At 38.5% G+C, this 14,635-nt stretch overlaps 1 protein-coding gene across 7 annotated transcripts in view; it reads left to right on the top strand.

Moving 5' to 3' along the window:
- Positions 1-14,635, top strand: part of Ank3 (ankyrin 3, node of Ranvier (ankyrin G)) — a 292,644-nt gene that overhangs the window by 200,650 nt on the left and 77,359 nt on the right. For 3 of the 7 annotated variants that reach the window (XM_013017148.1, XM_013017147.1, XM_013017146.1), the window contains exons 1-3: positions 654-1,263; positions 2,537-2,660; positions 7,310-7,412. In XM_013017148.1, coding sequence (XP_012872602.1) covers positions 1,248-1,263; positions 2,537-2,660; positions 7,310-7,412 — 243 coding nt within the window. In that variant the 5' untranslated portion in view covers positions 654-1,247. Of the gene's footprint in view, positions 1-653; positions 1,264-2,536; positions 2,661-7,309; positions 7,413-14,635 lie in introns of those variants that run through there. The other 4 variants (XM_013017143.1, XM_013017142.1, XM_013017145.1 and 1 more) reach the window with 2 other exon arrangements.

The following is a 14,635-nucleotide window of genomic DNA, read 5'->3' as shown; positions in this document are numbered from 1 at the left end:
GCAGCCACCCGAAGGGATTAGGTGCATCTAATGGCCAACTTCAGCATGGAAGTTTCAAAAAGCCTTTGTTTCTTTCCTAGCCACATTCTCCAACTGTGAGGGAGAAGAGCATTAAGGTGCAGGGAAAGGCCATTCACCTATGTACCCAGACAGACAATGCATAAGCCCCACTAGGTTTTTTTCTTTTTCTCATTGCCAAAATAAACAAGGTATAACCACCTAGGAGAGAGGCCTTGAGTTTAGAGAGGAGTTGGTGTAAGAGGAAAGTGGCTGCCTGGACCCTAGATCTTGCCTCTCCACTCCCAGCAACAAAGGCCTTTCCCCCCAGCCATCCTTTCCCAGGACCCCGCTGAGAGGGACACCCCGTAGTTCAGACACCTTTCCTCCGACTCCCAGGAGGCGCCGGGGGAGAAGGGAACTTCAGCAAGTCTTGGAGAGTTCTGGGAGTCAGGGCAGCTTCTCTGGGCCCCAGGATTTCACAATCTCCAGTCAAGGACAGGCCCTCCCTCTCTCTCTTTCTCCCTCCCCTCTGTCCACCTGACAGGGACCATAAATAACCCAGGCTCCCGGTGTTCCCAGCTGAGAACAAAGTTGAAAGTTTGCCTGCAGCTCCCAGCCACTCCCCGCCCGGGCCACTTCTTTGCTTTCCTCTACTATTTGTCCTCTACCTATGTGGGCTGTTGGCAGTTTTTTCTTCATTCATATTTGAGAGGAGTCGCCTCTGGATTACGCTCAACACCCCCAGCTTTCACACTCCGTGTAAGGCGGTCTCAGTTACCCCTGCAGTGACCACAGAGCCCGGGTATCAAATTACGGAAAGTCTACACCCCAGTGATCCACATATTTACATACAAATAACTCCCGGGCTTGCATCTCGGTCACCAGTCGGTCCTGCAAGAGGCTTGCCAGAGCAGTTCTTAATCCAATCAGAAGGCGCTTTAAAAGGATGTCTCTAAAGTGACCCAAAGGCTTTTAATCTCAAGCTTTGCCAGATTTTTTTTTTTTGCTCTGAAAATTTGAAAAATCTTCGAACTCTGCTGAGTGAGGAAAAAGATGTGTAATTCCCCTGTTGTCTACTGCAAGATCAAGAGGCTGAGGACATCTCTGCAACTGTGGTGAACTCTGTGGCTCCTTCCTGTCCAGGGATTGGTTTGCTGGGTCTGGTTTAGAGGTTGGGTCTCTAAATCACTACGTAAGGAATTCCTGGAAACCTCTGGGAAACATTTGATCAGCCCATCCTGGTGAAAATGGCTTTACCAAAGAGTAAGATCTTTAAAGTTGTGCTTGGGTGGCGTGCTGGGTTTGTTTTAGAGTGCATGTACAGATAATCCAGCTGTAAATAGCTACTTAAAATAATCTGGTCTTTCTGGGTAGCAGTAGCAAGTTGATCTGTTTAGTTTTTACATTTGGGGAAAAAAAAACTACCAGTAGTTGACCGTGTGGTGGTGTGTTTTGCGTTTTTAAACTTGATTGGTTGTTTAAAAGTTGCTCTCTCCTGGTTTCCTGAGTTTAAATGAATGCAAATTGTGAATTTGACTGAATGGAGGAAAAACTGGGTAGATAAATCACTTATTTTGGAGAAACTGCAGCCATTAGGTACATTTGAAACTCTTTCTGTGTCCAGAAGGGAATAAAAGTACTGAGAGAATTTGTCTGTGTGTGTGTGTGGATGGATGGATGGAACTTTTCCCCAGCTTCTGCTGCAGTTTGAGAAGGACTGAAAACTTCCCAGAGGGCAGAAGACAATCGGAAAAACCTGCCCCGTCACTCTAGGAATGTTGTTTTCCCTGTGAGGTCATATTAGGCTTGTGTAGCTAGTAAAAGCAGTTTATGTGATTAACTCTTTGTGTTGATAAGGAATGATTTATATAGTTCCCTTTTCCAACTAGGGAAGCCCTCATTTTATCTCTGCAGAAAGCAGAGTTGCTCCCCAGGAGTTTCAGTGCTTGGGGACAGCTGGCCTAAATTGTTAATTTGATAGATTTTAAAGCAGTTCAACATTCGTGTGTTCCAAGGTTGCCCAGTGAGCAGTTAGAGCTCGCATAAATAACTTGTTAGTTTCTTACAAAAGCCCCAAATTGAAATCCTAGAAGGAAACTGTTTTCAAAACGTGTTCCCTTCCCACATAGAATCTTAAGCACAGTCATGAACAGATAGGTCTTATTTTTACAATCCATGTCCATTCAAACAAGCTGCCTTCATCAAGGGTGAGGGGGCAAAAAATCCAACTGACAAAGAAAGATCTTTCTAGTCAGCTGGAGCTTAAAGGGGAGGAAAGGATGAGGGGAGTTATTTTAAAACTGGTACTGAATATGTTCCTTAAATTCACCCTTGAATTTGCACTAACTTTTACCTACACTTTTTCCCTTCTATGTGGCAGTGATTAAAAAAAAAAAAAAAACATTACCCAGGAGCTTAGGGAAGATGACACGGAAACTGGGTGATTTGCTAGTGATCAAAGCATTTTCTCCACAGCAAAGTGACCCTTCGGTTAAAAGAAAGACTTCCTGTCATGCCTTTCTCTGTACCCCTGCAGGTGAAGATGCACTGACTGGGGACACTGACAAGTATCTGGGGCCACAGGACCTGAAGGAACTGGGTGATGATTCCCTGCCTGCCGAAGGATACATGGGCTTCAGCCTTGGAGCCCGTTCTGCCAGGTAACTCACCGGTGCTGTTTGCCATATTCAATGTAAACCAACCATGATCTGTCACAAACCAGCATCATTTTCATTTTCCACATAATCCCAGAACGTGTTCTTTAAATGAGAATGTGAATTAGGTGAGTTGGGCTCCAACAGATTGTGCTCTGCTGTTTTCTTGTGGATTTCAGTCCTTAATTTCACATGATCAAAAGTGTTAATCATTTGTTTGTCTTTTCTTTCTCCCACTTTATAGTCATGCTTCAAGCGTAGTAACAAAATGAGTTCCCTTGTCAAAGCTGAGTCACGTGTTTCAAAATCAAAGTGTGCTCTGTATGGAAAGAAAATCATATTGGTAAAGAAGTAGAAAATACACATATGAATGTTTTCTGTTACAGAAAGAATTCATGAGTGAGACATAGAAGAGCACACCCATGAATAAAAGTGTGTTTATTAAAGTTGTCTATCAAGTGACAATCAGTGAAACTGTGCCATTATTTTGCTTGCAAAGAGATCTAGTAAGCAAGCAACAGAAACACCAAAGTCACAGACTGGGCCTGATGGTACATTCACTCCTTACAACTGAAGCATAAAACTTTTGTACGTGGAAAACCTTGACTCAAACTTTTCTTACACTGTTTGAAAGAAACAGGACCTTGTCCAGAATTTGGAGACTTCTTTTTCTGGTGTGGATTAACAAAGTGTTTGCTGACAGTAAAGTTATTTTAAAGCTAATAATTAAACCTTCTAAGCCCAAACCCTGAGGACATTTTCCTATAGTTTAAGAATCTGTTGTAAAAAGTTTCATTGTCTAATAGTGAAGGCACTTCCCACAAAGTAAATCTTGAGTTTATTCGCTGTGTGGTTGGTTGGTCCAGTTTAGATACTGAAATGATTTTTCTTTGAGTTAGTCTTTTGTACATAGTTTTGGATCTCATATAACTTAATGAAATTCATTTCTTTGAAAGGCCTTTAAGTCTTATTGTAGCAGGTGTCATTAGGAAGAAGAGGAAAAATAACTTTAAAATAATGTGTTTCAGGTAATGGCAGATAGCAACAAGTTATAATGGAGAGGATGCAGAATTTTAAAGGATTCCAAGATTCTTTTCATCTACTTATATCTTGCTAGCTTTTATAATCCAATAATTAGCTGCCTTTTCTTTCTCACATTCTGTAAATCAGTCATCTGATACATGTGGAAAATTCTAGCAGCTGGTACCCGGTGAGATATGAAAACAACATACTACCTCTTAGAATTTTTTTCTGAAGATAATTTCAAGGTTATGACACTTCTAATTTGGTTGCACCATTGTTTGTTGCTATTCTGTGGAAGTCTTTTTATTTTTTTATGTTGGCAACTCATGTTATGCTCAGAGGCAAATATATATTTAAAACTATAAAGCCAGTTATTTGTAAAGCACATTAAGAGTATTATCAAGTAAATTATTCTGAGTGTAACATTTAAAAAAAAGAATACATTAATTGTGTAACTCATTCAACCATAACATTTTTTTTCTTTTTTTTCCTGTCTGATTTTTTGCATTCTATTTCTCCTGTTTTTTTTTTTTTCTTTAAACATTTTTTTTAATAGTCCCAAGATAAGGTAAGAAGACATGGTGCTTTTTCCATATGCCTCTGCCCTTCCCTGGCTCATTTTTATTTTCCTCGATGTTGTCATGTGCTTTGATGTGCTACAGTGTGCTTTTTTTTTTTCTGCTCAGCTTTAGAAATCAAGTTTGTGGTTGAGAAAATTAGCAAGCAACAATGAAAAAGAAATAGTACTTATTTAAAAGGGATTGAAAACTTAGGAACTTCTCTCCCTTAAACTTTGTATAGTGCATGAAATAACTTAGCAAGTTTCGTTGGGGTTAAAGCAAAAGGGATGTCTGTGTGCTGGTTGCTCTTTTTCATTTGAGTTGTGCTAGGTAGACTAGTAGTATAATTTTAGAATTTTGAGGCATGTGTTCTAATACTTCCCTTTTCTAACTCTGATGGCTACAAATAATTCAGTTGGCCCTAGTTAAAAACCTACTTTAATACTTGCAACACACCCCAAGCAAATAACCAATCATTTTAGTACCTGAAAAATGCCACCATATTAGGATTCACGTTGAAGCTGGTTAGCTTTCATAGATTCTGTCTTAATACCAAAGGATGGTTTGGGATGCTCGGGAAGAGACTCTTTAGATATCATTCCAAATGAATACAACTTTATACCTTTCTGTCCATCATTCCCATTTCTGAGCTCTGTTCTGCAGTTGTCACTCATATGGAAAAAAGGAAAGTCAGGCAGGCATGAGTGGCTCATACTTGTCATCCTAGCTACTCAGGAGACTGAGATTTTAGGATTGTGGTTCAAAGCCAGCCCAGGCATATAAGTCCATAAGATTCTTATCTCCAATTAACCATCAAGAAGCTAGAAGTAAAGCTGTAGCTTGAGTGGTTAGAGTGCCAGCCCTGATTGAAAAAGCTAAGAGATAGCACACGGGTCCTGAGAGAAAGTGTTGGAAAACTATCAACAAATCTTAGATGTAGTTGAAAACTAGGTCTAAAAAGTATTTTAATTGCAGATACTTTTTAAACTATAGATATTCCATATAGATGTTTTAAAATAGAATCGTATATATTGAAGCTGACATGAATATTTAAATTTTTTAGAGTTCTAGTCCAGTTATATAAAAAGGCTGTCTCGTGTGCTATGAGTGTTACACTGATGGGAATCGTCAGTTCAAAAAAGCATGTCCAGGGCAGAGTTGAGCCTCCCTTTGCCTCTCAAATCATATCAATTGAACAAAGTGAAACTGAGCTAGGCATACTTGGAAACATACCATGTTAGTGGCGTAGCCATCTCCCCTATAAGGCTACTTAAGCCCAAAGTAGTTAAAATTGCTGTTCAGCCATATTAGCCACACTTCAAGTACTCCATAGCCAATGATATTGGATGGCATAAGTTTAGCATATTTCTATTGTAGCACAAAGTTCTATTGTACATTGTTAAGTTATGAAAAATTCTTGCTTTTAGAAAGCTTCCACTGTATTTGAGAGTAGGTAAGAGACTAAAAGAAACAAGAGTAACAAGGAAATGCTTGCCAATGTAACAAGGGCCAGAAGGAAGAATCATAGTTGCTGGTGCCAAGGGTAAAGCCTTGTGGGAAGGGGTAATACTCTGTTATTTTTCATTCAAGAGGTCATTCCTAGATTCTGATGAAAACTAAGGCTCCAGTCCTTGAAGAATGTATCATCCATTTGTGTAGACACTTAGAATGATGCCTATAATACCAGAACATTGACAGAAGGATGCCCATCTTTAGGTTATCTTTAGAGCAGTAAGCAGTGAAAAAAAGAAACAGTTTTGTACAAAGCAAGAAATCATTGCCTATTGAACTCTTCTTTGCACTTTTTCTAGTCAACCATATGTAAGACAAGGCTAGCACCCATGGTTTAAGTGGTAAAGCCATGATATGACACATTTAATCTAGACAGTTTATTACTTATGTAGGCAGTGGGAAGAAGAAACAAAAAGTGCTAGTTTCTAATGGCCCTTATCCCTCCACCAATGACAATCTCAAAGCCTTGAAGTTGATTAATGATGCTAGCTGTGGCATACCCTATTGCTGAGAAGCCAGTTCTAGACTCCATCAAAGCCACTTTCTATTTTATATCTCAATTCCCAAAGGACAAGATAAAAAGTCTCATAATTCATCAGAAAAGAGGAGGGGATTAAAAGTTATCAAAGAGATTGGCCTGGGAGCAGTTCCTTACCAGTCTTCATCCTCTCCCTGTTCAGGGAAAATCTTGAGGCATTAATCCAAGACTAAGATTAATTGTCATTAATTGACCTTTGCATGACCTATGTAGATGTATGCAAAGTAACCAAGGGATGTGGTAGAGCTGTAATCCTATAGTCTATTTCTCTAATGGCTTTTAGTTTCCAAGTCAATGTGGTTAAATGGCACTTCTGGACCTCTGGAGAGCTGTAACTCTGGGAAGCAAAAGGACTGCAGGCGTGATTTGGAAGTGGCTGGCAAGGAAAGCAGTGAAAGGAGTGAGGAGGAAAAGAGTAGAAAGCAGGAGAAACAAAAAATAACCAGATAGGATATTGGAATGTCTCCTTGCGGCCAGAATGATATCAAAGAGGATCATGCTGGAATATTCAAAACATGTCTTCCTTGTTGATAATGTCCATGAGGGGTAACAACTACAGACAGAGCTCTCCATATTCTAAACCCAGTACTAGTTCCCAAAGAACTATTACACACTCCCATAATCCCATGCCATCGTTCAAGGAAAGCTAACCGGGACCAAAAAGAGAAGAAACTCTACCAAAAGGTTTTACCCTCTGTTACTTCTCATGTTAACAATTACCTAGACATTTTTCTCAATGCCATTTTCCTTTAGCTTTATAGTAAACATCCAAAGTTTCCATGCATTTCATCTCACAGATACTCAGACCAATTGGCTTCATTTGAAATAAGACCTGCTCGTGAGGTCATAGGTACTCAAGACATTTTCCCAATATAAAGAATTTCATTTCTGTATTTCTGGACACATTTGTTAATATTTCTAGCCATCTTGCCTGTTATTTAAAGTTGCATGCATTAATTTTCTTTTATCCATCTCATCATCATCATCCACCACTGTTGAATGGTTAACTGTAAATACAACAGCCTCCGCTCCTTCAGTTCGGATAGGTCTTACACCTTGAACAGAAGCTCCTATGCACGGGACAGCATGATGATTGAAGAGCTCCTTGTGCCATCCAAAGAGCAGGTATGCATTCTTCTTCAAATATTATTTGATTGATGAATTGGCATTGTATAATTTAATGGAACTCTGTGCCCCATAACAAAATACATATATATGATTTTGCATTTGTAAATACTCTCATACTAGTACTTTCAAGAAAAGAAGTAATTGTACCAGAATTAGCAATGTCCCTCCAATTCCTAAGAGAACTCACAAAGGCCAAGAAAAAATTAAAGATTCCTTTTAAAGACAGTTGATAATAATTGTCAGTGAAAGTTGCTGACATTCAAATGAATGTTTGCTAAGCAAATGATGTATGCACATTGGAATTTTTCAGGATTGTTTGTAGCAGAAAGTTAAAGATTAGGTTGGTCATGTTTTTTATTTCTTAGCTTCAAAATTGCCTGTAATGGGCCTTCTCAAGTCATGATAGGATTTTGTTTGTTTTTGTTTTTTCCCTGAATCTCTGTTAGATTTATTTGTGTAATCTCTTCTTCCTAGTCATTACAATTAAATAAGTATTGGGTTGATTCAAGAAGTCCCAGTAACACAATCCTGCTGTGTGTTGACCAGTTGTTTATAGGATAATTCTAGACATACCCAAATGACTGGTTTTAAATGTATATGGTAGTGATCTCTCTAGTGATGGATACAACTATTTAGACAATAAAATGAATTCAGAGTGGCTTGTAACATTTAAGCAACAGAAATAATTGGTGAGATCACACTAGCCTTCCTTAATCACTGCATAGTGAAGGTGTATTGAAGTTGATGAGTAACTGGTAGTCACTTATGCCTAAGCTGAAGATTCAGATTTTTGGAACTCCCACTTGTCTAGTCATGCTGATGTCAGACATCTGGATGTTCATTGTACTTCCTAAGGGCCCATGGTAGAAGAATGCTTTACACCTTATGGACAGTCTTAGCCAGCAGGCCTTTCACAGGAGACTACAAAGGCTATTCAGCATTTGGTCAGACATATAAAAAAACATTGGTCATAGGTTCAATAGTACGTAATTGGTTCAAGAGGGTGTTAGAGCCAGAGAAAGCCTTTGTCTCAAATAATGAACCTAAGCTCCTGGTTGTAGCCAGGTATTGTTTGAGATTTTCTGAAGGATTCTCATCCTGGTTGAATAGGATCATTAGCCTAGTAGGGTAATCCTGCTGTCTTCATGCTCCTAATTGTAGTAAAAAGTTAAAAGGTGTATTAAAAAATACTTAGATTTTAAAAAAACACAAAACAAAACCTTATTCTCTTGACCCTAAGACAACTCTATAAAACTTATGAAATTATGCATGAAATGGATACCTTAGCAATCAGTGGAACTTTGCTCTTGTTTACAACATGTGTGAAGAGTGTAATTCATGTTTGGTATTTGGAGAAGAGGGAAAATGCTGAGCTCTGGAGAGAGGCTGTGAGAAAGGAGAGTCTTTATACCATGTATGACCAAGAAGTGTTTACTTCAGTAGTGCATTGAAGCACTGTGAGTTAGAACTGAGTGCTCAGAAGATACTAGTCTGTGTCATTTGCATCATTTTTCCAGAATAATAGTTCTGTTGGAAAGCATGAAAAAAGTCTTTAATATTAGAATTCTTAAGTCTATGATACATAACTTAGTGTCCAATTTTAAGCTAGCTTATCATTGTTCAAGTAAAGTTGCTTCGACAAGTAAAGGTGAGGAATGAATAAGAATGAACTTACTGTGCATTGCTCCCTCCAAAAGCCCAGTTGCCTCTTCATTGTCCCTGCTGACTCCTCTGTTTGCACATTAGCCATAGTTAAAATACAGTTGAGACCCAGGGTGATAAGTGCAGGTGGCCACTCCTCCTACCTTCTAGGGTCTTGTGCTGGGTGAAAGCAATTGTGGACGCCAAGCTAGAAGTGAGTGGGAGAGGTAAATGTATCCCCATTCTCTGCTAGGTCTTCATCCTGATCGGTCTGTAAGGTACTCCATTCACCCTAGAGACCAGAGGGCATCCTTTCTACTATGATGTTGAGGTTAGCCATGAGGTCTCTGTTTTTTTGCCTTCCCTTTTACCTGTTAATGCAGAGTCATTTGAAAATATGCTTTGGACATGTATAATAAAACCATGTCTTGGCATTTGCCAGATAATTTTAGAGGAAAATCCTGCTTATGAGATTGCTGGGAGTACATTTGAGAATATAACTGCTTTGAATTTTCATTGTATCCAGAGTTGAATGCTTCAAAATTAAAAAGATTTCTTATCTGCAAGTGCACCTAGATATCATCTGCAGCTTTTATAAAAATGAATACTTACAAAATCAGCATATCTATGGTTGGATTACATGTGTGTGTATGTGTGTGTATGTGTATATATATATGTTTTAAATCTCCAGTAGTTAGAAACCACTGCTCATAGCCACACTGACTGAAAGCTTTATGTTGGTTCTTTATGTCATCCTTACCCACTGATTCAATCCATTGTATGTCATCAGTATTTAGGGGGAGAATTGCATCTATAGTGTACATGTACAGACTTTTCCCCTCTGAACAATACAATATGATAGCTATTTACAACAGCATTTATGTTATATGAAGTGTTCTAGAGAAGAAGCACATAGGAGAATATGTCTAGGTTATATGTGGATTCAATGCTATTTTACAGAAGGGACTTGACTATCTGTTCCTTTGGGTATTTGCAGAGGGTTGGATCTTGAACAAGTCCCCCTTTGATACCAAGGGATGGCTAATCTTGTTCTATCATCTTCAAATGTCTTTTATCATCTCAGATGGTTGTGTGTCAGCTTGTCTTAGAACATCAACTGTGCTTTTAGAAACATTCTTTTCAAATAGGAGTTAATAAAAGGCATGAGTCTATAAACTGAAGACTGGTTGCCTTGGATGAGTGTAGTTAAACTTTTGCTTTCATGTCTCCTGATATAATTATTGAAAGCAACTGTCCAGTATGGCTTAAGTACTTGTACTATATGACACAGAAGAGCCTGTCCCCATTTCCTAAGTGGATTGCTCTTCATCAGATACCTTAAGTGTCAGGAGATAGAATGGCAAGGGTGCTTATTGAATTGTTCCACATGGCTCACCAGTATTGTTAGTATTTCACAGCCTTATGAGATTACTTCTTTGCCCCTTAAATGAGGAAACAAGGGCCAAAGAATTTAATTAACTGTCCTAGGGAACACGGTTTGTCAGTCACTGGCTATCTGGTTCCAGGTTGGCTCCTTTAACACCTACATTAGACATCTGTATTGTTCCCTATGAGCAAAAGAAGTTCATGCCCTATCTTCCAAATGTTATATTTACTAGTATTCTTGGTGGTTTTTTGGTTTGGTTTGGTTTGGGTTTTGGGTTTTTGTGTGCCAGTCCTGGGGCTTGACCTCAAGCCCTGGATGCTGTCTCTGAGCTTCTTAAGCTCAAAGCTGATGCTCTACCACTTGAGCCCTAGCACCATCTTTTTCTGAGTAGCTTATTGGTGACAAGAGTCTTTCCCAGCAGGAAAGTCCATGGGCTGGCTTCCAACCACCATTGTCAGCTCTGTCTCCTTAGTAACTAGGATAACAGGTATCAGCCACCGGCACCAAGCCCTTACTGGTATTGTTAATGATATTTTAGGACCACTATGCTGGTCCATTTTTCTTTTTTATCATGAAAGACATAGTGTTCTTCCTGATGCTTATTTCCAGTTCTAATAACTTTTTACTATTTAATATGCCTTAAAAAAGAACTAAGTTCTAATGTTGAGCAACAGACTATAAAAAGTATGGCATGTTAAGACATACTTGACTTAACATAGATTTGAGGTCAAAGATATGATAGCAGTGTACATATAATTAGGCCAATCAAATCCATTTCTTTTTAACAGATGAGAAGTATTGATAAGACTGAAGAATGTGTACTGTAGTCTGAACATTTAATAGGATTTCTGTGAGTTAAAGATAGAAGCAGAAGTCATTTATAAAAGTGTGAGTGGCTTTTCCTGCATCTACTCAGTCAGCTTTGTGTTTGTGTCCGTGCCAGGGTCTGATCAGCTCCTTCCCCATTTCTCAGTCAAGGTAGGGTAGATGATTAGAAGGGGTGAATATCAGCCCTTTCCTTCAAGGGGAGACCCCAGCCTGGCTACGCAGGCCATCCCTTTCCTGCAACTTTAGTGCATAACCTTGAGATTGTATGATTTGATGCTCTGTGGTTGTTAGTTTTCTAATACTGAGGATTTAAACTCAAAGCCTCAAGCTTGCTAGGCAAGAACTATCCCTTCATCCTTATGATTTTTCTCTAGAAATAAATCTAATCCTAGTGAAATAAAAAAATGAACTTTAGTATAATTATGTATAAATGTTTCTATTTTATGCAAAAATAAATTAGAAAGGAACCTCTTGCCAATTAATTTCTTTTTTTTAATTAACTCATTTTTTTGCGGGGTATAGAGGAAAGAAAGCCCTTGTGTTTGGGACTGTGCTGCTGCTGCTGCTGCTGCTACTGCTGCTGCTTTTGAAATAAGGCTATTTTCTATTATAAGTTAGCTTGACGGCCTTTATCACATTCTTAATGGTTCTTTATTTTTAAAGGTATGTTATTTTGTGCAAATGTGTATATCTGAACTCTTTTATCTAAGATCAGAGGTTAATATCTTTTATTCATTATATGTGACATACAGGTAAATATATTAAAAGACATATAGTTAGTGGAAGCTTTAATCAATTCAAAAATAATGCAAACAATGGCTGGATTTTATTTTTAATCCAATATGCTATTCTTCTTTTGATTGGAGAATTGAGTCCATTAATATTTCGGGTTATTATAGAGATGTGTCATTTTTTCCTGCCATTTTCTTGATTTCTTGTATTTTTCCTTTTTTGGGCTTACTAGATGGATCTAGTGATTTTTGTCTAGGATATGTTTCTTTGATTTTGTTTGCTTTCTTCAGATTGTATTCCTCCCTTTAGAACACTTTGTAATGCTAGTTTAGTGATCATGAATTCCTTTAATTTTTGTTTGTCAAGGAAGGTTTGGGTTTCACCATCTAATGTAAATCATAGTTTCACTGGGTAGATCAGTTTGGGTTGGCAGTTGATCTTCCATGCTTGGATTGAGGCTTTGTGTGAAGAAGTCTGCAGTGATTCTGAATTTCTTTCCATTGTAATATAGATCCTTCTTTAATTTTGCATCTTGCCAATTAATTTCTATGAGGTGAACATCTTGCATTTCCTTGAGTTATCTTGATATAACCGCAGGCTTATCTATGACAGGAGAAATATAGCAGTGGCTACCCTGTCTCCTCTCTCTGACTGGACTGCTTTCCTTCTTGTGGACTTTGCTTTCCAGGCAAGATTTGTCCACATGATTTTTGTCAAAAGCAATGAAGAGCAGGCCTTCAAAGAGTGACTGAACTGGAAGGTTTAGTTAAAGTATTATATACATAGTTGCATCACTGTTTGACTGTTGATGGTGTCATTCTGTGAATGATACTAGAAGTCTTGTGGTAGCCACCAGGTGGGTGCAGACACACACACGACTGTTACTGTCCACACTATAAGCCTTTTCATTTATCTCATGGCCTGTAATTCTGATTATTCAAATTAGACTCCATCTTTATTTCATTTTCCTTCCTTTCTTCCTTTCTTCCTTCCTTTCTCCCCCTTCTTCCTTTTATCCTTTCTTCCATTTTCCCTCCCTTCTTTCTTTTATTTTTCTTTTCAATCTTCTTTTGGTCACTACTAGAGTTTGAACACAGGGCTCTGCTACTTGAGTCACACCTCCAGTCCTTTTCTGCTCTTATTTTTCAGAGAGGTTCGTACAGTGTTGCCTGGGATTAGCCTCAGATCCAGACCAGTCTCAGTCCTATATCCTCCTTTCTTCACCTCCCACATAGCTGAGATTACAGACGCGCACCATCACACCCAGCACCTGAGGCTGAAATCATTTCATGTCTTGCAATGTTCGTCTAGTTGGTTTGTTAGCAAATATTATGCAAATTGGAGAGCCCTTCTGGAGACCTGTTTTCTGTTACCTCAGTAATAGAAAAGGAGAAAGAACCCTTAATCCAAAAGACCTGTTATGCTAATAGATTTTCCTGTTGTTTCTCACCCTATTCCACCCCACCCATCCCTACCTCCACTTCACACCCAGACATTGACTTTCCTATTTCTTTCCCTTATGCTAATTCTAACGTGGTTCTAAAATGTGCCAGATGGCAAAAGGTAGCCAGCCATAGTCTGGGGTTAAAGATTTGTTAGAGATAGTCCCCAGGAAGATAAGCACCTCTGACTAGTGACATTTAATACGCTGCTTTCTCTTCAAAGTGCATTGCCAGCATTACTCAGATACATTTAACACCTTGCAAAGATTGGTCCACAAGATTACAGATTTTCTTTTTCTTCAGGCAGAGAGGTTGGTATTGTGAGTTACTTATGGTAGTGCAGTTAGTTTAGCCTTCTAAACTTAGTGACATTCTCAGCTTCCAGGCTGACCTTTATTCACTTTCTTCTATTGACATTCCTAGATAAATTAACTTGAAATGAATCAGAGTTTTGGAAATCCACCAAAACCAAGCTTTGCAATAGGTTTCAGTCTAGTCTCAAAATAAATGTTAAAAACAACAGTAGTTGGTTTTTTGTTCTTGTTGTTTTTAAAAAAGGACTTTAGAGAAAAAAATCACCTTCCTACTTTGTATTTATATTTTATTGTTTGATTCTAGTTTGAAAATAGCTGCGCTGGATGTCTGAATAGCATTAATATCTGGGGTATTATTTTACCCTTCACTTGACATCCACTGTTGATCTCAGTTCTTCCAGTACTTTGTATTGTATCTGCCACATTTTACTAAAAGACTGTCATTTGTTTCATGTTCCAAGCCACCGTCTGATATAGTTATTATCATTGCTACTTTACAAACGAGTAAACTGGGACTGAGAAAAGTGTGTAACTGTGCACTACCACACAGATTGTAGGTGGAAGAGCTGAAAATGAAGCTTAGGTCTGTCTAGATGTGGAAGTTCATGACTATAATACCTGCACATTGATGATTGAGGCCAGGATCATGAAGTCAAGGCCAGCCTAGGACACATATTGTGAGCCTATCTGAAAACATCGAAAGCTGGGGGAGGGGAGATAATGATTGTACATCTAGCGGATGCTTAAACTCATCTCTTGCTGATCATTAAGCATTTGAACCACTTTAATAGGCAATGAATGACAGATCTTAGAAAAGCACATGGGCCATTTAAAGGATTCATGTTTGTCCACTTGTTTTTGCAGTGCTCAAACTTA

The sequence above is a fragment of the Dipodomys ordii genome, unplaced genomic scaffold (genome assembly GCF_000151885.1).
Source record: "Dipodomys ordii isolate 6190 unplaced genomic scaffold, Dord_2.0 Scaffold34, whole genome shotgun sequence".
In the NCBI taxonomy this organism is placed as follows: domain Eukaryota; kingdom Metazoa; phylum Chordata; class Mammalia; order Rodentia; family Heteromyidae; genus Dipodomys; species Dipodomys ordii.
This window is presented reverse-complemented; position numbering and strand designations above follow the sequence as displayed.